Source organism: Neodiprion pinetum, chromosome 2 (assembly GCF_021155775.2).
Source record: "Neodiprion pinetum isolate iyNeoPine1 chromosome 2, iyNeoPine1.2, whole genome shotgun sequence".
In the NCBI taxonomy this organism is placed as follows: Eukaryota; Metazoa; Arthropoda; class Insecta; order Hymenoptera; family Diprionidae; genus Neodiprion; species Neodiprion pinetum.
Genome location: NC_060233.1, coordinates 13,840,913 through 13,866,554, shown reverse-complemented (window position 1 = coordinate 13,866,554; position 25,642 = coordinate 13,840,913). Strand labels below are relative to the sequence as shown.

Here is a 25,642-nt window from a genome sequence, read left to right as displayed (position 1 = left end):
TCTACCATTGATTGCTTTAATACAACGATAAACCAGAATGCATTACCCGATGAACGTATTATACTAATTAACTTTTGTTTTACAACATTTGTGGAATCATACGAGTTTAAAAGATACTAGCACAGTACGTGACAAGATTACACGCATACTTCAATTCTACTCTCGATTGTAATTTGCCAGCTTGACTCGATTTACACTTGCGAGAGGGATTGGACGAAAAGATAACGGGGATTTTTAAAACCTAAAGATTATCGGTATTATGATTACCTGTATGTGTAGCGAAACTGTTTGCAATAGTGATAATCGAAATCGACCATTCCATTAAGGAATAGTGAAAAAATAGATAAGTGGAAAGAATCAACAAAAAAATAATTACTCAAGGAATCGAATGACTTTGATTTCTAAAACCTGACCATGGGAAATAAATTTAACGACTGCGAAAAAATTGCTTCCAACTTATTCGATGGCGTTATCCGAATACAGTATCCGAAGATAGTGTGCCTTACAAGACAATGAGGTACTGGGCTGATGTGATTGTTATTATTATTGATTATCAGTCTCATGTGGGATGGGGATTAGCTGGTAGATTATCACTAATATGAAAATGACGTAAGACCTACACGATCATGCATTTGTAGCGTAATCGGAAACCACGTACTCTCTGCGAGGTTGATACCAGAGCCTCGCTATAAGGTATGTGTATACACGAAGGGAAATGAATTTTTTAATCAAGAAAATAGATTTTGTTAGAGTCCATTCACTACCAATCTAGTATTCCTTATTTGCTCCAAATACGATGACTTCAATTCAACAATTTCGATTTAGTTAGTTTGCCAAAATGATTTAGTCAAGCGAATTCCTTGATTCAACAAAAACCTTTCTTGTCGCGATCGAGTGAGCTACTGATTCGAGTGAACTTTTTCATGTGTTTCCGAAATTGAATCAACCACATATCATTTCATTTCTAGTTGACGTATTGTTCCTCCAAATAGCATGTTCGTTGAGAGAAACAATCAGGTATTTCAAATAAGATAAGTTGGTACGTGAATCTAGCCAACACAAAATTTACATCGATTGAATGCCATACTTTGTTGATTTAACCGGAGCTTGTTTGGCGTAACTGGTTGAATCAATTGCACTAATTTGTTTACGAGGTAAAAAAAAAAAAAAAAAAAACACCGGATGATTCGAAACAAGTAGAGAATATATTTATCGTCAACCTCAGTATATGGTACTATAAACAGCCACCAGGCGGTAAACTCTCTCGCTAAAGAAATAGCTTCAGAGATAGTTATGAAACCGGGTAGTCGGCTAGGAATATCAGACACGAACAACTTAGGATTTAAGTTTATCATCAGACCTGTTACAAACGAACAAAGCATAATACCAAGGTGCCGACAAACAAACAAACACTTTGAAACATGTTCAATTTAATCTTCAACAACAGGTTTGCGGAATGTAACCCATTAAATATCAAATACATTCCTCAAAATTTTGTGTCAACGGAATTGTAATTGATATCATTCGAAGAATACATATTGTTGTGCACTTGAATAACTCTAATGTTCAGTCAATGCAAAATATATTTGAAACAACACAAATTTCATTACCTGCCTCAATCATTGAACTCTTGACTCGAAAAAACATGAATTTAGAACAACCTGAAAACAAAGAACAACCGAAAACGATTGAGGTGCGTTCAATCAAATTTTTAGTCATTTGAATCACACATTTTCTTGATACAAAATTCGCAACATCGCAAGGAACTCAAGCCGTGTTATCTTGAATAAATTGATAGTCAGCATGATCATTCAAAGGCTTGAGTCAATTCTATATTAAGTTATTACGAGTATTTTGTTGAATTAAGTAAGTATTGTGTTCCCCGCATTTGACTATAGTATCTAACTTAATCAAACGAATATCACTTGACTCAAATAATCCTTTCCCTCCGTTGTATATTGGACAACTCTAGCGTCAGTTGACAATGCAGAAATGGCCCACTATATTTTTGAAGATTACAAATAGATTTCAGATTTGCTAAGAGATTGACTCTGTGTTAGATAATCTGGGATTATCAATCTTAGTCAATGCTGTCAATATCGAATAAAAAGAATTTCTGCGTGTAATAAAATCATCTCAAAATTCAATGTTACTGCCTCACTGACTTGATATCGTACAATAGTGTCTCGAATGCTGACCTCATATTTTTTAAGTCGACCAAAACAATATTCTCTTAAAGCGCAATAAACAGTAAAACGGGATAATATTTGTGCGAAGAAACGAAAAATATTCTACGAAAAACAGCACAAATAGATAATTTAATGAGGCATCTATCTTATATACCATATATATATATATATATATATATACGCATGTGTATCAGAGAAACGGATTGAGGATATCTTGATTAATTCGGACTAGACATGCGCGCAATTCGTTTTCCGCACTAACAATACCGTTCACAAATTCATGACGATATCGATGTCCGATATTAATTATCGCTAGTCTTTTTTTTAATTCCACATATTCGGGCATATACCTCATGTGCCCATTCTCCGAATGCGAATGGAAATGAACGTGGCCTATAAATGCCAACGAACCGAATCGTTGGTCCGTCAAGCTGTGAATCAGACGTTTTCGTCAAAACACTCAACAAAAAGTAAGCGTCGAACGGAAAAGAAATTCTATATGATGTGAAAAAATTGACGAAACTATTTTTGCGTGCCTTCATCTCCATTCGCGTTCTCTAGGTCCAGGGCTGGTAACGGCAGAACTTCAAAAGAAAAGCGAGAAGAGCGACGTTTTTGATTGAAATAGTAGCTGTTGAATTACTAAAAAGTGACCAAAAAATTACTCGCCGAATTATTTTTCGCGCTTTATTCACAGTAAAGAACTGTTTCCTTGTTTGATATGGCAATGAGTGATGGATCATGAGGAAGTCGAATTACCAGTCATGCTCATGTATAATAAATTCGTAGTAAAATTTGTTTTTATTAAACAAACGTATAAATACTAAAATGATGATAATAAAAATTAGTAAAATATCATCTTCACAACAAAATACTTCGTACCTGCAGATAATTGTAATATTCCTTTTACTTTTACGATCATTTAAGAGGACTCGTTGCCCGTCTACGCGTGATTTTTAAGTTAGCATTGAACAGCTACTATTGATAAGCGGGGGTTCAAAAATAAACAATGTTTATATGACTGAAAGATACTGGTTTTATCATTATTTTGAACATCGGAATTTAAAAACTTGTCTACAATTGTTTTACTTTGCACTCGCACACGATTTTCACAACACTTTCCACGTAACCTTCGAAACCGTTAGTACGATTTTTATCCAGTTTGTTACACATTTATTCTCACAAGTAATTTTGCTGGAATCAAAATTATTCACGTCCGATATAATAAAGAAAGAGAGTACTGTGAAGACTTTAGAGTTCTTAGTTCCAAAAATAACTACGAGTTTCTTGAACCTGAAAACACTTGTTTTTTTTTTTTCCTTCATTCCATGCAATGGTCACCTCGATAATGCCATAAAAAGTGCATAGTTGACGCAAAGTCTATTACCTTCTGAAGATGTAGTAAGTCGAACAATTATAGACCATTTTTCAAATTCCAAAACATAAAATATAGATAAAAACAGTGCCTTTCAGTCGTATATAATCATTGGTAATTTGTTGACCTTCCCCTATCCAACAGAAGCTATTGAAAATCGCCTTATACGCAGAGGACGATGTATTTTTTAAATATATTCATCACAGTTATATGGCATGGAATTGAAATCCGAGTATTTTATTGTCTTCTAATGCACTCAATATTTTGATTTATTTGAATCCAAGAAGTTTGCTCATCAGCTCTTCAGATCTTCTCGTACAGCTGACCAATTCTGAAAGTTAATTAGTTTTGAATCGAGCCAACTATGACTACGTGTGATTGAAATAATTCTCGATGACAACACAATGGTTTAAATACAGATTTATTGACAAGTTATTTCAATAGGTTCTTGGAGTTAGGTTTTATGAATGGTTTGATTTACTTGCAACTCATGTTCTCTATAATGTTCTCTAAAATTGCGAATCTAGCCTGGTTCTCTCACTTCTGACTTGGCTTTCATACTTCTGACTTGGTTCTGATGACTTTGCTCTGAATCGAGGTTTTTATACGTAATTTGGGATGAGTTTAAAGGCATTGTTTAATTATACGAGCACAAGACGACTGATTTAAAGAACCAAGCGGTGAAGCGCTGATAGGGTACTTATTTTTAAAATCAAAAACGTCTTCGCTAATTATGAGAATAGAGATTCCTTGCATGTAATTTGCTCTCCCAAGTTTTCTGTATTTATTCTGCTCTCCCACGTTTTCTGCATTTAGTCTGTAGGTTTATCTTAATTGTATTTTGAGTTTGAAATCAATTGTAGGTCTAACTATTTTGAGTTATTGCCATTACAATCGTAAATTAAGGGTTGTGTGTGGAGCTAATGGCGAAATCATTGCGTAGGTACGAACTTGGCTTACGAAATAAGGGGTAACATGATATGTAAGAACTTGCGATACAAGAGTGTTGTAAATTATGATGGTACTTGTGTACATATATCGATATGGATCTAACAATATGAACTATGGTAAGAGTGCACAAAGCTTTCTCATCGTAACTATACGACAATAGTTTACAGTGCAAAGAGAGCGCCGCCGTAATTATCAGCTGGAATGCAACAAGTCAATTAGAATACTTTCTATCATTCTTAATGTACATTTTCACGGTCTTTACAATTAAATATCATGACACAGGTTCTTTTGTTAACTATGACCCCAAAGGCTGCGTCAAAGATCACGAATTGCGAAGATTCACCGCATCTTTGATCCTCATATGCGATGCAATTGGACTATATGCGATGAAAGAGTTGCGAAATTATCCGTCAAATTCCTGCAGAGAGCGACACCTGTCGAGCTTCTCCGAAATGTAACAATCTTTGTCAGCTCATTCTTCGGTTAGTTTCGCGACTGCTGGTAAGAAAGATTTCTACGTAGAGCCTATGCAACGCGTTGGAGGAGTCAATAAACATAAAATCCAAATTGCGTAGAACATAGAATGCCAGAAAATGACTCATACGACTCAGTTGGCATTGACGGTGACCCAGAGGGCAATAGCAGCAGAGTCTGTCTAAAATTCGCGTAACTGTAAAATCAACCGACTCGCGCCGCGTAAACAAGGTTCGCTTTGTGTCGATACTTCGGAAGGCATCGAACTCGGCGGGTTGTGACGTCGCGAGTCTCCGCGTTTTCTGTTGTTTGTTTGTTATTCAGTCGTGAAAATAGGGGCCAATCAGAATCGGATAAACAAAGAGGAGCGGCCCGCTGATTGGCCAGCCTGTCGCCAAGCCGAGACTCTGCGGCCAATCGGAGCCAGGTTCAGGAGCATCTTCTACGCTCAGTGGACTCGGCCATTTCTTTAGTGAAGCGTAGCAGCATAACCAGTCGAAGTGAATTTCTTGTGGTTGTTCGGTAATTTTGAAAGTTGAAAGAAGCAAGGACAACCAAAAGGATGATACACTCCGGGCGCACCAAGCTCGAGGTAACCCATGCGCCTATAATCCTGTTAGGTATCGTTAAACAAGTAATATCGAACATCGGGATACGCTGCACGGTATATGCGTGTTGTCATTACTGTGGCGAACAGCTGATCCGCATTTCTGTCTCCTCGGCCTGCGACACAAACTTCAAAATTTCGCACCGCAGTTAGACTCTATCCGAACCACTGTTTGATATCGCCGATTGCTTCGCGGCTCACGGAAGCTTCTTCCTCGCCGTTATACTTGTGTTTTCATCCTCCAATCTCGCGGTCGGTGTCTCTTTGTTCCCTCTGTATTTTACTTGCCTCATCGACTTACTTCAGGCGGTTTTTCCTTTGTTGTTTACAACGGAACCATCGTCTGGCTGGATTAAAAATCGTTACTTTTTTCATTGTTATTTGATTTTGGAATGATAATTCCAAGCTAGTAGATATTGATTCTGATAAGTTGTGCTTTATTTTTTTCGTATACAATTTTTCACGAGACAAAGAACTTGTTATTTTTTATACTTTAATCTACCAATGTTTATGCTTGTATACGTTTGCAATCGTCTTGCGAAAATATCGAAATAAACAACTGATCAATCTACCCTCAATTCTATATATAGACAATTTGAGTGATGTAGTAAACACTGCAACCAACAACTAATTTAAAATACGAATGTTTTGATGTTTGTTGATTTTATTGTTCTCTGCAATTCTAAACCACATTCAATCATGAAAGGTTGTCTACAGACATTCATTATTGCAAGACTTGGCTTATTATTCAGGCACAAATATTGCCCAACATCTTTGAAAGTGTTTGAGGTGAAATAGAGTTGTGTTTCATACAAGATTATCAGTTTCAAAGAATAAACAAATTGGATTTCTATGCTCAAGACAAAAAAAGAGATATGTCAGAAATCATCTTAACATTTGCTATAACTTTTATTCCAAAGCAAGAATTCATTTTTCTTAGTCAAAAACGTGTCTAATTTGTTCAAATTTTCACATTTCATGCCCTCTATGATAACTGTGCGAAATTTAACTGTTTTTTAAAGTCAATTATTGTTCAATATATTAGATTGATTTTACTGAATTGGGACACCGTGTACAGATTGTACGAAGTTAGTTGAATATATAATTTTATTGCTCGCATACACCAAGTACTTCATTGTTAATGTTTTTGTTCTATCATTCTATCATCACGTTACAGTGTCAAGTGAATTACAGTGACGTAAATCACTCCCTCTACTGCACACTAGTCAGTGGTTCATAGCTATGGCTTAGATGCCGTTATCTGATGACTTCATAATTTTACTATCAGTCTAGCACTTGTTTTGTGATTGGTTGGATTAAGGCTGTTCGGTTGCTGTTCTATTCAGAGCTAAGCATTCAGTCGCTCTTGTGAAGCGTTGACTATTCTAAGAATTGCTGCAAAAATAGTACCAAGTATATGTATATTCAAGCTGCAGAATTGGGAAACGTTGATGAAGAAGTATAATATGCAAATAAGAAACATTACGAATGAGAATTAGACAATTACAAATGGTATGAGCAAGAGAGAGAAATATGGATAAGCAAGTGACGCAAAAGCACTCTGTTATGAAATGTAATCATATTTTGTTTGCGAGAATTACGTATAGTGGAAATTATTTTTTAAATTGGATAAGATAGGAAGGTGGAATTTTTCATTTGCTTAACGTTTTTTTTCATCTCATAGTACCTATTGAAAAGATGATTCTCGATATCTTTTACATTTCTATCTCGATATGTTCTTCAGTAATGGAAGTTTTAAGTAATTCCCATTGAAATTTTTCCGATGAATATAACTGTAAAATTAAATGAGACGTCGAAATACATCAAAACGTTTTCTTTCATCTCGAGTCATAGATTCATAAATAGAATATTCATAAATCATAAGTTTAGAAATAACAAATTTTTTCAAAAATAACACAAAAGAAATTTATTTTTCAACATGGTACTCCCATCCGCTATTCTTTTATTAATAATATATTGTTTTTATTGTTTATTCAAATTTGAATTTTGATGGAATTCTTGCGAAAAAAAGTTAACATCTCGTTAGATAAGAAATTTACTTCATGAAATGCGTAGTCGACTAAGATACAGTATACAGGATTTTACTTTTTTCACTAGACTAATCAGAAAATTTTTGTGTGATAAACTTTTTCTCCTAATTAAAGAAACAAACAGCTTCATAGCGTAACGCTCAATCAACAGTAAATTCCATGAAACAAATTTTTCGCCTCATGAGAAATTCATTTTTTTTTTCGGTAGTTGACATTTGACCCAATTGATATTTAAATATATAATAGAAATATAACAAAACAGGTTCGTAATGATAGTTGGCTTAAAATTTACAAACAAATACATTGAAGAATATTCTTTGGAAAACTTACTTAATGTAATCATCGAGATTATAAGAATTCTTTTTCGAGTTTGATTTTTATACGATTATAATTTTTCAATATTTTTCCAAAGAATTTTTCACTCGAAGCATGAAAAATGTGTCTTGAATTTTTTCAACATCTTACTTTGGTTCATTTTATAATCATTTAAAAAGTTTGTAACTCCAAAACAGTGAGGATATATAATTCAAAAAATTTATGAATATTCCTTTTTATAGGTAGAATTAAATTTTAATGAAATGAAGCAAATGAACAATTTGACCATGAATCTTATCAGATTTAAAAAATAATGTCCTATAAGTAGAATATATTTTAATGACCTTTTTATGTTAGCCTGATGAATAATCAGTTTTATTTTATTTTCTAAAGTAAAGGAGTTGTATGTACAAAGTGACTGTTGACTATCGGCGGAGACAATTATCTAATTCATTTAACGGGTATGTATATTTACTAAATCTAGGAAAACTAAATCTTCACTGATATTACATCATTCAGAAGATCTTTGTTGTTTTCTTTTTGTTTTTGTTTTTTTGACCGCCTAACATAGCTGTGAATAATACGCAAATATCTGTTCATACTAAAATAATCATGGAGTTAGTTTCATGCAAAATGAAAGCACTCTTATTTCTGCAATACTAGGCGCGTATTACAATTATTAGAAGTTACGGATCATTACTGCTTATCTGCTTGTCTCAGCACTAACATTCCAGTATATTGGTTTTCGTAATATATGCTTGTCGAAAGTACGAGTTCAGCCTATTATTAACGTTCACAGAGGTACGGAACATTTCTGTGCTCGTTTATAACTATTCATAAGCAGGCACCAGCTGATTATTCTACACGTTAAATTTGGATCTCATTGTCAGGGGGTAATATATACTTTGAGCAATGTGAATACCGAAGCATTAATTAAATGATAAAGTTATGATGATACAATACCAACAGACTTTACTTTGTTCTATATTTCAAGTGTTACAATAACTTCATTGCTTTCATTCATTATTTGCATTGCTTGGGGTTGGGCATACCATTAATGTGACTCAGTTATTCGTACCCATCTACCCATATGTGTACGTGATTTTTAGCACGCATGAACATGCGAGTAAAAAAATTGCGCTCATTTCAGAACGCAACATAATCAGTATCATAAATCAATGAAGGATTACTCAACAGCCTCCTCGTGAAAAAAGTTAAGTTCAACGGTTTTTTCTTAGAAAAAAGCAAGTCGAATCGGCGTTGGTGGTGGAGGTCAGATACAAGGAGTCGAGGAAGCCGGAAGCGGCGGGGGTCAGTGGTGGCGACAACAGCAACCCTCGCATCATCATCATCATCATCATCACCATCATCACCACCATCACAGTGGTTACTACACTGCTCAACACAATCACAACAATCCTGTCACCACGATGAAGCAGTCTTACATGCAGGTCGGTTCGCCGCTTGTTATCACTGTGTGTACGTTTAAGAAAAAACGTGAACGCAGCTAAAAATCAGGGAATTTTGAGAACCGGGAAAAATGCGACAATTTGCTGGTACTTCGGGATATTAATCAAAATTATATGAAAGCGAAGTTAGTAACTGTGAAATAATGAAAAATCTAGAAAAAATGTACTTTTTTGCAACTTTGTAATGATTTTGAATTAAATGAGTTGGCCAAATATTAGTATTATCCTACTCAAGTGAAAGAACTTAAACAGCAAGAAAGTTATATTCGAGAGTGCAAGATAGGATATCCAGAAAGAGAAAAAGATCGTCCAAGGGCAGAGCATTGCTTTTTCTATAATCGAATATTCACTAGTTTTGAACATTGAAATAATTGACAGTTTATTATTTATTCCATTAATTTTCAACATTTAGTTTTGTCATCATTAAAACTCACAAAAAACTTAAAATTTGTTCTTATCAATAAGTTCACAAGATGTACCCGACAATAAATAAAGTTTATATAATATTTTCACATTCTGAATGTGCTTTGAAATTAGTAACATTCCGATGAAAAGTATTCACACATAGCATTGTATACCTGGATCTCCATTGTATCAATGTACAATTCCTACAGAATTTCAAAAATTTTTGAGGCCTAAACTACATTTATGGAAACCCAACTGCAATGTTAAAAAGCGCTGCAATATGTGAAGCACTTGCAAAATGAAATAGATCAAATATTTTTTTTCTGGCTAATAGGTTTAGTAATAATCCAGTAAGTACCAGTAACCCATGTCAAATTTTCATATACACCCTAGTGTTACCCAAAACTTGTTTACGCAATTTTTCAATCCTATGAATCATCCAATGTAATAAATAATCCTTATTGTTTCAGTTGACACGAGTCTTTCATGATGATGAAGCACAGATTAATAAGAAGCTTCCAAAGGAACTATTACTTAGGTATTGTTTTTCTGTCTCAACACACATCCTTTATGTATTTTAATATTATGGTAGTATAGAAGCTCATCGATGATAAAAAATAACTGCAATCACACACGGTTCGGTAACAAAAAGGAGTTGGATTATACTAGACCGGGAGCCCATAACACTTTTTTCATGTCTCATTTGTTCACACTCAGCAGTATTAGACCCACCCAAATCCTACCTTCCACCACACGGAGATGACTTCGCCGAACATAAATCGTGGACCAAAAAGTGGGGGCTGTGCCGGTGAAGCTGTATTAAAAAACCCTGGATCTAGAATTATTACTTACCGTTCGGCGTTTGTCGCAAATTACTGTAAATGAAAAAAAAGTTTGGGCGGACAGCATTGTCGAACGTGTAGAGTGGATATGACGCGAAGCGACTCTGTTTATTGTTGTAAAAAATTGTTAATAAAAAATTATAACTTCTTAACGTTCGGCATTTTGTTAATTCATATAATTATATACTAAAACTCGAGATAATATGATCGCCGAATATTTAGGTTGGATCGGGGGCTAGCCACCTACGCGTACTTTTGTCTTAAGGGTGTAGAGTATGCGTGTATCACACATTAATGTTCGGCACTGATTTTATATTGTTTGTCAAATAAAATGGAAGTATAAAAAATACATGCCGAACAAATTAATTGGATATTGAACTTCGTAGACCTTAAAATCCAAGTTTAGTCAACAGTATTACTTGTTACCGTTCGGCAATGGTGTTTTATGATTAATAATAGTATAATAAACGTATCAATGTAACCCCCGAACAAAATGATGAGAAATATTTCATGTAACTAGGGAAAAAAGAATCCATAAATAATTCCTTAATACAACGGTATAAATGGCCGATTTTGTTATGTTGGGTTTGCAAAAATTCCGTAACAGATATTTTTCAATTAATTATGGTGTGCCGAACAAAAAAACGTAATCGCCGAACATTCATATTGCTAAGGGTCAATAGTTTTCGAAAAAAAAATTATGCAAATAGTAGAATATGTGAACTTGAATATTTTTTTTTGGGAAACTATAGAGTTCAGTAAAAAATGTTATATAATAAAAATATCTTAGAATCGATTAAAGAATATCCTCAATTTTTTTCAGAATAAAAAAAAAAAATTTGAAAATTTTAATGTTTTAGATATTTTGGAAAACCAAAAATCATCTCTAAAAATTTAAAAAAGAAATTGAAGGAATTCTTTGACTAATTCTAAGATATTTTTGTTCACAGATAATTTGTGCTGAACTCAATACTTTTCAAGAAAAAAATTACCTTATATTTTTATAGAATATTTAAGTGCTTGCCGCTACATTGTAAAAAGGAGTGGTTCAATGATTACATAAAAATTCCCTGTCAAACATTAACTATCGTGAACACCCCTGATCATGATTACAGCATGAGTTCTCGGCGGTAACATTGCAAGAAAAAATCCAGAAAACAAATTTTTTCAAAAATTTCCACGTTTTTCATGCTTAAATCGGCCATATTTTTTTTTCTTAATGTCTAATCTGAATTTTGAGCCCGTATTCTGACACAACAGTACCTCGTACCACCCATTTTTTGTTTATTTCGGAGAGCACTTTTTAATTGAATTGATATATAAACCGCACAGCTGACCGCACTCGCACGTCCACGTGTTGCCTGAATCTGCCACCGAGCCGCGCCACTAGAGTTATCCAAGAGGCGTATACGTTTAAATTTTTCAATACTTGGCGCCGCGTGCCTTGATATTTTTTTTTGGAATAACTTCCTTTGTATCCATCATTTTAACGTGCAACTTGACAAATTGCTTACTATAATGGACATCTATAAAATGCAATGCATGCCGAACGATAGGTAGTTATTATGATATATGAGCATTGGGCCGACAATTTACAACTGTTTTTTACGTCATGCAGATCCATTCAAATTGTTCGGCAATAGCTAGTTTTTCATATTTTGCATTGTAATGAGTTGCTATAAAAATTCCAAAGGTAAATGTATGATACACGCATACTCTACACCCTTACGACAAAAGTACGCGTAGGTGGCTGGCCCCCGATCCAACCTAAATATTCGGCGATCATATTATCTCGAGTTTTGGAATATAATTATATGAATTAACAAAATGCCGAACGTTAAGAAGTTATGATTTTTTATTAACAATTTTTTACAACAATAAACAGAGTCACTTCGCGTCATATCCACTCTACACGTTCGGCAATGCCGTCCGCCCAAACTTTTTTTTCATTTATAGTAATTTGCGACAAACGCCGTCACGGTAAGTAATAATTCTAGATCCCGGATTTCTTAATACAGCTTTACCGGCACAGCCCCCATTTTTTGGTTCACGATTTACGTTCGGCGAAGTCATCTCCGTGTGTTGGAAGGTAGGATTTGGGTGGGTCTTATACTGCTGAGTGTGAACAAATGAGACATGAAAAAAGTGTCATGGGCTCCCGGTCTATACCTATTTATAATTTGACAGGATTTTATCATACTTGGACGTGGTTTCACTGTGTCGATGTGCCCAAGTCAGCAAAGCTTGGAACGTTCTGGCCTTGGATGGATCCAACTGGCAGAGAATTGATTTGTTTGATTTTCAACGGGATGTCGAGGTAAAGCAAGTTCATTGTGAAAGTACTTGGTAGGGAATTGAAATGTATAAATTCACCGATTTAATATATGAATATTTTTAAAATCACTCATCCTCAGGGTCCCGTTATTGAAAACATATCCAGACGCTGTGGTGGATTTCTTAGACAGTTATCATTGAGGGGATGCCAAAGTATAGGGAACAATTCGATGCGAACATTGGCCCAATTATGTCCGAACATTGAAGAGCTTAATCTAAGTCGATGCAAAAAGATATCGGACACAACGTGTGCTGCGTTGAGTAGTCATTGCCCAAAATTACAACGACTGAATTTAGACTCGTGTCCCGAAGTGACGGACCTCTCTCTAAAAGATCTCTCCGAAGGCTGCCCTCTTTTGACGCACGTCAACCTCTCGTGGTGCGAACTTCTCACGGATAACGGGGTTGAAGCTTTGGCCAGGGGATGTCCAGAGCTAAGAAGTTTTCTTAGCAAAGGTTGCCGGCAACTAACTGACAGAGCCGTCAAATGTTTGGCTCGGTATTGTCCTAACATGGAGGCCATTAATTTACATGAATGTAGAGTAAGTAATTTCTTTCTAAGTCAGCAGTTTACCATTAATTTCATTCCAATGTTCGTAATACTTACTCCATTACTTGTTTGTATACTTTATTTCGATGTCTAGTAAAGAGTGGTAAAAAAATGTCAACCCTATTGTTGACTGCTCTGACAGAAAAGAATTTCGTGTAAGAAATATTGGTCAAATTAATTATCCAATCTGAAATAAAATTTCAGAATATCACTGACGATGCTGTACGAGAGCTTAGCGAGCGGTGTTCCAGACTTCACTACGTTTGTTTGTCCAACTGTCCTAATCTTACAGACGCAGCGTTAGTAACACTGGCGCAACACTGTCCATTATTAGGAACACTTGAATGTGTTGCATGCACGCACTTCACTGATGCTGGGTTCCAAGCCTTGGCCAGAGTAAGTTGTTCACACTAGTCTGTTTGAGTCTGATCTGCAATTCGGAATTCAAAACAAACCTGTACTTTATTCAGAATTGCAGATTGTTGGAGAAAATGGACCTGGAGGAGTGCGTCTTGATTACGGATGCCACCTTGATACATTTGGCCATGGGATGTCCTCGACTGGAAAAACTCGTGAGTGGCGCAAGCTTCTTCCATCCTCTGAGGAGCATACATACAAGTAGATGGCTGAGAATGTGGGTGCATTTTGGGGATTTATATCGCGACAACCAATCGTTCAATTTGATTGGGATTCATTTTATTCAAAATTATGTAGATGAGACCTTGTTAACGAATTTTTTCCACGAGAATCAATTAATAGGAAGCATTGTTATTGACAGTAATGTCAATTATTTCGCTCGGCGACATTTTTTGCAATGCCCACGATATTTCAAAAACAGCCCAACTGATTTACTTCAAATTTGAATACAGTACTCTTGAATAATTCATCCCTTTTGCCAAAATCTCACTTTTTCTTATCGTATCTATCAGCTAATGTGATGGCAGAAGTTGTAAACTGTTGACGAAAAATCGAATTTCAATTTCAAACGATAATGATTTTGTCTCAAAAATAAAAAAAAATAATTAAAATGGCGTTTTTGAAATATCCATAAAATTGCAAAACATGTCACCGAACAAAATGTTCGACGTTACTGTAAATAACAATGTTTGCTATTATGTGGTTGTAGTAAACAAAAAATACGTAAATGAAGTGCGATCTACATACTTTGTATAAAACGAACCCTAATCGAATTGAATAATTGGTCAAAGAAATATAAATACTCAAAGTTCGTGCACTTTTTCAACTGACTACTCACACGTACCACCTTAAACTGAACAATTCAAATAACTTGGGTTAAAAATGTTGAAACAGAGCTTATCCCACTGCGAACTTATAACTGACGAGGGTATTCGGCAACTGGCACTATCCCCATGTGCGTCCGAACACCTGGCAGTTCTGGAACTGGACAATTGTCCTTTGATCACTGATGCCAGTCTTGATCATTTGCTCCAAGCTTGTCACAATCTGCAGCGCATCGAACTCTATGACTGTCAGCTCATCACTAGAGCTGGCATACGAAGATTGAGGGTAACTTGTCCATTACTTTTTATTCTACGTTTATTTGAACGTGTTGCGGTTTACTTGCTTTTCCAATTTTTTTTCTTACTTCATGGGACACATATTGATAAATTTTTAGGAGGCAAGTTGACGTCATGAACTTCTAGTATATTCTGTGACTTTTTTGCAATAAAATTTCTTTGCCTGGTGCTACTTACGTAGTATATGCAGTCCTTTGAAGAGTTCTTGATTTAATTGAATTCTAAATAATGTTTGTTCCGGTGTTTTGCAACAATCAAGTCTGCCATTCTTTGGTGAGTATACCTACACTATCAAATTGCGGATGAATCACGTTGGAAGAGATTCTAGATGTCAAGTTTTTTTTTGCTAGAAGCACTGCGACCATCTACTAAACACCGTTAAACTGTTCAAATTTAGGGTAATATATTGTTATTTTTTTGCCAGAACAATCTCTAAACTGTATCTTATACCGTACAACAAATCCCTTTGAAGTATAATTCCATGGATTCCATAACAAAAATCTTTTTAAGTTTAAGTCTAAGCGGTGTCTCTGCAGCAGCCGACTTTATTCCATTCAAATAACATGTACAAAAAAAAAAACATCTACTTATTGCAGTTTTTTCGCGAAATTTTCCGAAATAATCGTGAGTACGTCCTTGTATGGATATAATCGTGTAGTCACATTATTTTGAAAAATAGTGATACCTTTTTCTTATATTGGAACAACCGAAAACCAGAAATTAGTCAAATCAGGAAATTTTGTACCGTTTCTTCGAATCGGTAGACTGAAGCCGACCTTCGCAGGTATCAATGAAAACAAGTATGTTTTCAGATATTTACATTGACATGAAATCAGTCCAATTGCGAAATCGTAGTACACGTTTTATTTTGAAAAATTCCACAAAGAAGCTGGAATAAGTGTTTTTTCCGCTCTAATAAAATACGAACGTGTCACATGATAAAAGGCACCTCTTAGGCTTGAACTAAAAATTCTATATTTCGAGAGGATTTTCAATTCGGGCAAACCTAACGTGAAGATCTTGTTCCGTCGAAGAAATGTATTGCCCAAAGCTGAAACGGTCGAAGACTGTGTATAGTAGATGTTCCAGAGAAGACATTACTAGGGGTATAAAATTGGACGTGTGCGTAAATTACAACTTCGAACCCTCTGTAATCTATCTGAGACTCGTTATGATAAAGTCAGTGTTGAGTATGGATTCAAATTTCTGTTACAGACACACCTTCCGAACATAAAGGTTCACGCATATTTTGCACCAGTCACACCTCCACCAAGTGCTGGAGCATCGAGACAACGTTACTGCAGATGTTGCGTGATACTGTGATCTGTTCATTTGTTTGATAATTAAACGTAATGGGCTACTGTTGTGATTACAGGATTTGTGAACGGTTCGCGATACCCGGAATCGGGAGAACGATACATGCCTGATGCGGTGAATCACTATGCAATGTTGGCTGACGGCGCGAATTGAATCTTCGATGATCAATAGCCCGTGTACTTGTCAACGATTGAATAATAACTCATTATCTATTATTGTTTAATGCGTTCTGCCCGTCTCATGCTTGGAGAGTGAATCACGAATAGATTTTGTTGCTGTGCATCTGAGTCGTTGACACATGGATAGCGCGTCGCTAGTGCTGGAAGTCATTTCTACATCGCACGAGATTTGTTGCTTTACTCACACAGTGCGAGTAACAGTGTGATAATCAAGTCTATACCATTAGTTTCTATATTTCTACTTATCGTTTCTTGGTTTCTTAAAAGCCACAGCGTACGACACTCGGTACAAAGACGCAATGCTGCTGTCAGAAATTTGGTAACTGGTTGAAACTGGTATTTTTTTTACCGCGTCATTATTTGATTCAACAGACCCGCTGGGGATTTTATTTCGTTGTTTCGTAACTTATATCTGTCACATCATAATGTGTAACTATTTGCGAATTGCCCAAGTATTATATGTACATGTAATCATCCTCATTAATTTTCTTTCATTTTTTACTCAACTTGGACGCTTTTGTCGTGATCCTGGCTAGGAGAGTACAGAGACTGACAAACGGATCAAAGCGTAATTTCAATTCACGTTTGAAGTACATATTTCTCAGTAGCCTACCGCAGATCAGATACACTGGTATGTGTAATCAGAAATTGCATTCGTATTATACAAGTATATGTGGGGCATTCCTCTTCAACTATACCAACATTCGCGGGAAGTTCGGTGAAATTTTTTTTATGGGATTGAGTAAAGCTACGTAAATAGTTGAAGAAATTGATTTTCATGACTGTGGCCCGTCAATAATAATAACAATAATAATTATCATTCATGGACAACTAATGGTTTGTGAAAATAATCGTATTCAGAACAAATGTACGGTTCACAGATGTCAATAACGTGGCAAAACATGGATAAAATCCTAAACGATCAAGGTTGAATGTTGGTCAAGTTGGCATGGAATATCCCATATCTATATACAGTAAGGTGATATGTACACGAAGTAATCATTAGTGGCAATAAATTTGCCGCGATATACCTTATATATTTGAATAAACTGACGATAATCTAAAAATATATTATATAATATTGTAAGAAAAAACGAGAAGAAAATTTCGAGAAAAGCGGAAAGAATGAAAAAAAAAACAATTGAAACAAATTACCCATAATAATAATAATAATTACCATTATTATTATGATAATAAGATATGTTTTATACGCTGCTGGTCGTCTTTAGAATTATACGTAATCGTAAAGTGTAGTCTGTGCAAATGTTGATGTATGTTACTAATGCGTATGTAGGCTATTTCACTAAATTTGGCACCAACGTAATGTATTCTTTTTATTCGTTGCTAAAGGTAGCAACACTTAGTTATTTGGTATTTCCGATGAGGCCGGTGCTATATCGACATTAGCTTGGGTGTTGGTGTTAGGCTTAGTGAATAAGTCGTTTCGAATAATGAGCCCTACACATTATATACAAGGTGATTGATTATTATTAATAGCTCCAGGCGGATATCTCGAAAACGAAAAGAGAAACGTTGAAACATTAGAAGAATTTGAGTTTTCAATTTAAATTTGCCAAAAATTCCGTAAGATTTCTGGACTTTTCCATAATATTTCCAGGTAAAATAAAAACCTGACTAATCCAGATTTTCTAGGTTTTCCGGGTTTTCACGTAGAGTGATAATCCGAAGCTTGCTATTATCTCGCCATTAGTTGCTTGTATCCAAAATATATATTCTCCGTCTAAAATCAGACATTTGTTGCGAAATCTCGGAAATGGTACGACCCTGAAGCCAACGCATATCGGTATCATCTTCCCCCTTCGAAACACTCTAAGTTTTGTGTAAAACTTTTTTTTCTGTACCTTTTCATTCTTGGGATGTTCGCCAGAGGTGAATGAAATCGACTACCCTGTATAATAGAGTACAGAGTTGCGTTCTCGATATATTTAAGTAATTAGAGTGTGCCTAAAATTTTTTTTGTGGTTTTTAAACCCAATAGGAGAAATTCATCATTACGGGTACAGTACCGCTGATGTGCACTACCCTCAATCATTTTTAATGCCACATGTGAACGCGTTTTGAAAATATTGGTCCCCGAAAATTCTGATCTCATATTAAAATCTTGTTTGGTCATGAGTTTGCAAGATTCCTCTCATGAGCGACGTTGATTACATCTTGACTTTCTTCCCTTTGTACAGTCAGTGTCACGGTAAACTCTTGCAGAAGTCAACGGTAGTTGTTTAATAGTCAAGTGCACTATAATCACATAGAGTTGAATTTCCTATAATAATTAATTTCAAAGTGTGAACGCTGGTTGAGATTGGGTTAGCTGTACGTCCAGTGAATATAGAGTAGGTACGTAAGATGAGAAATTCGGTATTTGTCACACGTGATTCTATATAAATATTATCAAACTTTCTTGAAACATTTTCATTCTTTTTTTTTTTTTTTTTTTCATTTTTTCGTTAAAATGGAGTGTGTTTGAGCAAGTGTTTGGCTGTGCAGTAGAATAGATGAATTGAATATAAAAGAAAAACGTAGAAACCATCAAAAGTGTTTATCTGCCTGTCGAACGCCTCTTTTATTACATAATACGCCTGTGATACAAGTAAATTAATACCAGTTACAATAATTTGTAAATGAATGAATGAGTGAAGTGGCTCTCAGATATCGATATCTTATACCAAACGTAAAAACGGTAAAGATAAAATAAAGTAAAAACATAATTAGAAAATTAACATACCCTATGATAAATACAATTTCCAAGGAGCAAATCGAAGTATGTTGTATATCGAAAAATAATACATACCTATACTGTCAATGCAAAATATTTATCCCAACATAACGCAATTTGTATTTACGTAGAGTTTCAAGTTGCACGCAACACTGTATTATTGGACTCTCATTACGCAAAAGGCACTTTTCCAAACGATCTATGTGTTTATTACTACTCTATCAATGTGTAGTCACTCTGTAGTTAGGACCAGTGTTGCATTAAATACTACCCAGGAAAAGAGGAGAATGGGGGAAAAATATTAATCACACTAAAATCGCTATGAAATAAAATATTCGTCTACGATTTAAGGATTAACTTTGTTGCTTGTTCGGATAACTCATTTGCTTGCAGCCCCCATCCCGACAAACGAAAAAAAAAAAAAAATTTTCTACTGAAATCTGACTTGCGACAATGACTGTTTTTTCATTGTTAGTTATGTTACAATATAGAACCCCAACGGCAGGAAGTTATAAAGAGTGATTCGCGGTCCCGCGTTTCAAGAAGTGACAAATCCAAAAAATTGAAAACGTAAAATAGCTCGTGAATTTTTTTTTATATTTTGGATTGCTCATACTTTAAACATTTTTTGTACACAAATTCCTTGCTTCAACAAAACCAGATTGATAATTCATTAAGCTTTTATCGGGAATATCGTCAGTTGCATATGAATCAAATACCTATAATCCTTTGATAAGAATCATCTTCATCATTTGGCTTCATTACGAATAGATTGTTTCATACCTCATACAGGCGTGAGGCGCCTTGCGTATAGTACAGTGCGCTCTCTCAATAGGGCCGCAACAATACAAGAGTACCAGTTACCTTTGCGTGAGCGTCGCGCCACGAAAAGGTTTCAAACTCTTTCAGTCGGGCCAGCCTCTCGTGCACGCGCGAATAGATTGTTTACATCGATTAGACTCCCATTGCGTTTTATTTTAGCCTGAAAAAACACTTCTGTGTCAATATTTGATTAACACATCTTTTTTTTTTTTTATACATAATTATTCATGTAAAACTTCTATGTAAAAGATTACGTATTTCAATGGGGAATAAGTTTATTTATGTGGTAATAGAAATGACAGAACCATCGCATTTTCGGCGCGGCCCTATTGAGAGAGTTGTGCTTTAAATATAAACTTGGGCCAGGGAGTGGGGGACAGCAACCGTGTACGAAAGCGGGAAGCGGCCCTATTGACAGAGTGCACTGTATTAGCTTATTTTCATATCAAAAATATGTAATAAGAATATAGTCGTAGGATAGGGATAAAGATAAAATAAAAAAAATAAAAATTCGATTTTCGATATGGGAACCAAATCTGAATGACTCGAGGCAAGACTGATTCCTTTTTTTCCGTTCAATGTGTACGATAAACAAATATGTTTTTATGGCGTTTGCATTTTTTTTTTTTTTTCTCTTTTTTTCGAAACACGTGTAACTTAAGTAATTGTTGAACATTAAAGGTGAACCTTATATGATACCGTATTACATTGATAATACGACTCTCCCATGGACTGTCCGATTATGTCTTGCATTGGCCATATTGTGTAGATTATAGAACAGTAATATCTAATAACTACCGTTATGATAACCATACGTTGATTTAGATTACATAATATTATTTAATATTATACCAATATATTATACATAAATATATATTATATATATATATCATGTAATTACGCTGTCTCGTAATAAGCAACCGTGTGTCTTGTATATATTTTCATTAATACATGTATACAATAAACTATATTCAAGGATATTGTTGTATGCAGAAATCGTCCTTCTGACAAGAAACAAGTGTAGTCGTAAACTCCTCTACGCGAATACGCTTGCGGAGTCCGGCTTGTCCAATTGATATTGAATTACAACAATTTAATTTTGCTACACTTTGATGTTTGGTATTAGCGGCTAACTAAAATACATCATTTCATCGACAAAGTCTATGACCATCTTATCAGGAGATAAAGGAAACCCGACTCCTTCTATCTTCATTAACTAGTCGTTTTTCTATTTAAATATTGTACTATAAAATACGTGATGATATAGCAAACAGATTAATGGTAACTTAATCATATCTCTTTATATGAGTGGCCGTTTGTAGGCCCACAACTTATCATGATCGTAAATACTGTGAATCTTTTCGTACATGTACTTGAAGAAATATAACAAATTGTCGTATTGTCCGGAGTATTTATGCGTAAGAAAACTCTCCGCAATATCGTCAGTTGGATTTTCCGCCTCAACTGCTTCAAGAGGCTCGGCAGAATAATTTTCGAGCGCGCCGAACGCGTTCGTATGTAGCTCAACCAAGAATTGATGGATAGCTTCTATCGTGGCCAGGTACCATCTTGGACTCGATTTCTGGTGCCTCCAGAATTGGGAAATACGGGATTTCAAAACAACGCAATCCAGTTCTACGAAAATTATATACAACTATTTCACAATAAGCACTTAACCACAAAGTTGTATCTAAATTACATACTGAAGCCTGCATCACGTGAACTGCCATATTAAGTATTATAACGTGGTATTTATAAATGCGTAAATACCAACCTCTAAGTCTTGGATCCTTGTAAATAGATTTGGTCTGGTGCCAGGTACTATCGATGAAAATCGCCCGGGTTATTGGAAATTCGTTATGTATTCTCTGTTCCTTTGAGTGACCTCCATGGTCGACTTTCCTTGTGAACAAATCTTCTATACTGCATGCCGTTTTACTTGGGAAGATCAACACTACCTACAGAAATAAAACTGTTATTTATAACTATGCAATTAATCAATCCGAACTTCACTTCTTATGGATGATACATACTAAAAATTTTTTGAATTCTCCAAATACGAGGAAACAAATGTTTTGTTAATTCAAGTAAATGTGCAGATTCACTTGATAATACAAATTATTGCTCCGACCACTTTTCTATTGGTTCAAATGATATTTCTTCGAATCGAGGAAAAATTTCTTTAGCTATATTTAGTAAGTTCAACAAAATCCTTTCTCTATGTGTGCAAGTTTTGCCACCATACAATGAATAATCCATCCTCGAATACAGTCACCTTGTCGTCCACCAAAATTTCTGGAAACTCTGGATATGTGTATATTCGTACATCTTCTGGGGCTATTAATGCCGCGTGGATCGCCGTACTCTTGCCATCGATTTCCCGAGGGTGTTTGATAATATCAATTTTTATTGGCAACTTGAACAAAAAAAAGTTGAAATGGAAACGCTTCACCTTGTAGTAGAACGACCTGATCTATTGTAAATTGAAGGATGAAAGGACCAATAAATAAAAATACAATTCAAGAATTCCATTTTCTCGAGCAAGAGAACGATCGTGAAAGTTTATTTCGTTAAAAATTCGTTATCCAGTGACCTGATTGTAGTTTCCTTCTTTATTAGTATAATCGAGTGCCAAGCGCCCGTTAATGATCCGAATTTTTCAAATCTTAAAAATCGAACACTCGCCGATTGGTAATGTAGTTAGGTTGGCAACTGTGGTGCGCTGCTTGTATCGCACCAGTCGGCAAGAATTACATACATTCGAAAATTTAGCGGACCGTGCTGGTCACCGAATTATATTCTATTTCCGTTTTCCAGAGCACAGATTCAGTCACAGGTAACATTGCCAATTTTCGACTACAATTCAAGTCCGTTTAATCTTTGACGGTAGAGGCTAAAAAGTTGTGATAGTCGAGAGAATCACGAATACATCGACTGGTAATAACGCGCGTCACTGAGTTTTAAAAATTGAAATAAATTGGAATTGACACTTATGACTGTCTTACTGATCGTTTTTATGAAAACGAATGAAGTGTTTTGGGATCGAAACCTGTATCTGAAACTGAAGCTTTTTTCCTCAAAAACAAGACATATAAATGTATAAATGTTGCGAATATAAGTAATAGAACAAAAATTTGGTTTTCAATCGTACACTTTTAAAGGTTTTTCTGGAATAGAGTGAAATATTTGTTGAAAATCAGTTTATGGTACAGAAGTTTTTGAGTAGATTCAAATGCGTATTTTGTATACTATAAGTTGGGAAATCAAAGTCCAGGCTAGATGTTAATGTTGACAGCAGTGCTACGCTTCACGAGTATTCGAACGAATGAACTTACCTTAACTCGAGGTATATATCGTTCGTCGATAACAGGTGTGCAACAAGAGTAACAAAAAAATTTCCGCGATTTATAACACTTGTCGCAAATCTCTCTGCCCTGAATGGAATCTAAAATTTTGGCATCTCGGATCTTGAGCTTAACGAAAGGCGCCCTGTCGATAATCTTTTGCTCCTTTTCCAAGTCCGATAAGTTGTTGGCTGTTTGCACGTGCTTAAAGTTCAGCTGCAAACTCTCTTTCGCCATCTTGTGACTCTGAGACGCACGGGCACGTGCGTTTGGTTAGAGCGCGCAACTTGACTCGGTGTGAGTGACGCGACGCCATCTTTGTGGCAACTTCACACCGCTACATCGCCGAAGCATTCGATTTCCGTTACAGATTCAAATCGTTTGTCAAGAAAACTGGTTGAAATTGTCCTTTTTTATTCAAAACACAGACGTGTCACCATTATGCAAATTCCTGCTGCTATGTTATATCTGCATATATTAAAAATAGCGAGAGTTGGGCCATTATGATGGACGCCAGTTTTCCAATCACACTCAGTATCGGAGTGCCTGCGCAGAAGGCAAGAAAAAGGAAATGGCGCCTTGAACTCGTATCCGTGGCGAAGTCGCCATTAATTGCTCATGCCGCGATGTTTGAGCGAGGCTTAATCGTGATGTATTATTTAGGCAATGTTCGTACTTTCTTCAGTTCGAACGTGAGCGTTTTGCAAATGAAGTTAGCAGTCTTTGCAAGCCAATTCCGTAGTGAATATAAAAACATCAAATTTGCTTAAACTTGAGCAATAATAACGATTTAGTTAGAAAAATATTTAATTTTCTTTCCGAGTACCCATTCGACAAGGTGTAAGTTTATCTTGCTCGAGATATTCTCCATTCGAGTTGCTTTGATGCAACGATGTTACGAGACATTTTACAAGTAAGTATCGTCGGTTTACTGCAAAATAAAGGTGACAGTATTTCTGCGATACATTCTGCGTAAAAATTGATTATCTGGGATAATTTTTTTTAGCGTGTGAATTATAGGTGTTCTCCCGGTAATGTATCAAGACTACGATAGCAGGCATAAAAAGATGTTATTGTCTTGAATGCGAAAATAGCCCGTCGAAACCATCCATCCGAGTTCAATGAAGGTATAGGTATTTATATATGCGCTCCGTTAACCTTTTGCAGTTCAGTTCTCGATGGGCCCGTCAACCGTTTCACTCAAGATTCACGGCGAATAGTTTGGTAATTTGATTACGCCGTAATCTGATTAAACGACGCGTCTTTGGTCAATGTCTGGAAATCATTGTCTGGTCCGTGATATTCCGGCTCAGCGTTGTACTCAATATCAGGAAAAAGGGCGCAAGTTTCCCAAGTCACAAAGTTTGGCACTTTTTGAAAATGACGGAAAAAGAAAAAACTGACTTACGTTGCATTCGGGCAAAATTGATGCTCGAATATTAACAGTGAAACATATCATGTGCAATATATGGTATGAGTATTGATATAAATATAAACAAAACGACGACATACGATGTCGTTAACAAAATCAGGGGAAATCTGGATCACTAGGCGAGTAAAAAAATAGCCTCGTTTCTTTCTTTACTTCTTTGTCAAAGCGAACATCCCGTCTCTGTGATCAGTCAATTAAAAAGTATGTTGCACAATTAACGAGTGTATGTCGACCGAAGGACTCGCCTCGTTGCCGAGCTTGTAATTAAAATCATCCGTGAATCGCTTGTAATAAGTTATCGTATCCTTTTCAGTCATATTTCTCCACCCATCGTCGCAGGAAATACTAGCCGGATACTGCAGAAGTTTCACGCTGATATGTTCAAGAATACTCAAATCAGACCGAGATACGACGGAACGTGTGATAGAGAAGAACTTTAATTCGTGATTATGCTAAAGCCGAATGAATCTTCGCAGAGGAATCTTGAATGTAAAATTTTCGCTTATGCAAAGCAGGTTGTCAAGTCCTGTCGATTTGTCTTTTAATTAGCATTTGAAGAAGGATTTAGTTGGACGTTTCTCTGCACACTTGAAATTCATTCTAGAGCTTAATATACCGGGCCGAGGAGATGTGCAGATGATAGAAAATTATAATACCGAAGAATCAACCGCCAACCATGCATTTTAAATGTATCTTCACGGGAACACAACGCTA

The 25,642-nt window shown here is 35.6% G+C and overlaps 2 protein-coding genes across 6 annotated transcripts; one reads left to right on the top strand and one right to left on the bottom strand.

Annotated features, from left to right (window-relative positions):
- The first annotated feature begins 5,447 nt into the window (after nt 1-5,447).
- LOC124211398 (F-box/LRR-repeat protein 20) lies at nt 5,448-20,305 on the top strand. 5 transcript variants are annotated; one of them, XM_069133346.1, is made up of 11 exons: nt 5,630-5,848; nt 6,774-7,169; nt 8,356-8,423; nt 9,201-9,413; nt 10,307-10,374; nt 12,866-12,995; nt 13,093-13,554; nt 13,767-13,958; nt 14,033-14,134; nt 14,874-15,089; nt 16,316-20,305. In XM_069133346.1, exons 4-11 carry the CDS (start codon nt 9,393-9,395, stop codon nt 16,421-16,423), a joined length of 1,299 nt encoding a protein of 432 aa, XP_068989447.1. In that variant the 5' UTR covers nt 5,630-5,848; nt 6,774-7,169; nt 8,356-8,423; nt 9,201-9,392; the 3' UTR covers nt 16,424-20,305. The 5 variants fall into 5 exon arrangements, with proteins under 5 accessions (XP_046466389.1, XP_046466393.1, XP_046466390.1 ...); XM_046610437.2 differs by lacking the exons at nt 5,630-5,848; nt 6,774-7,169 and adding an exon at nt 5,450-5,581 and having other exon boundaries at nt 8,361-8,423; XM_046610434.2 differs by lacking the exons at nt 5,630-5,848; nt 6,774-7,169 and adding an exon at nt 5,450-5,581.
- On the bottom strand, nt 19,970-24,000 carry LOC124211399 (tRNA-uridine aminocarboxypropyltransferase 1). Its single transcript, XM_046610440.2, has 4 exons — nt 23,488-24,000; nt 22,428-22,568; nt 21,927-22,110; nt 19,970-21,787 (listed from the first exon to the last, which is right to left on the bottom strand). Exons 1-4 carry the CDS (start codon nt 23,731-23,733, stop codon nt 21,453-21,455), a joined length of 906 nt encoding a protein of 301 aa, XP_046466396.1. The 5' UTR covers nt 23,734-24,000; the 3' UTR covers nt 19,970-21,452.
- Nucleotides 24,001-25,642: the final 1,642 nt, after the last annotated feature.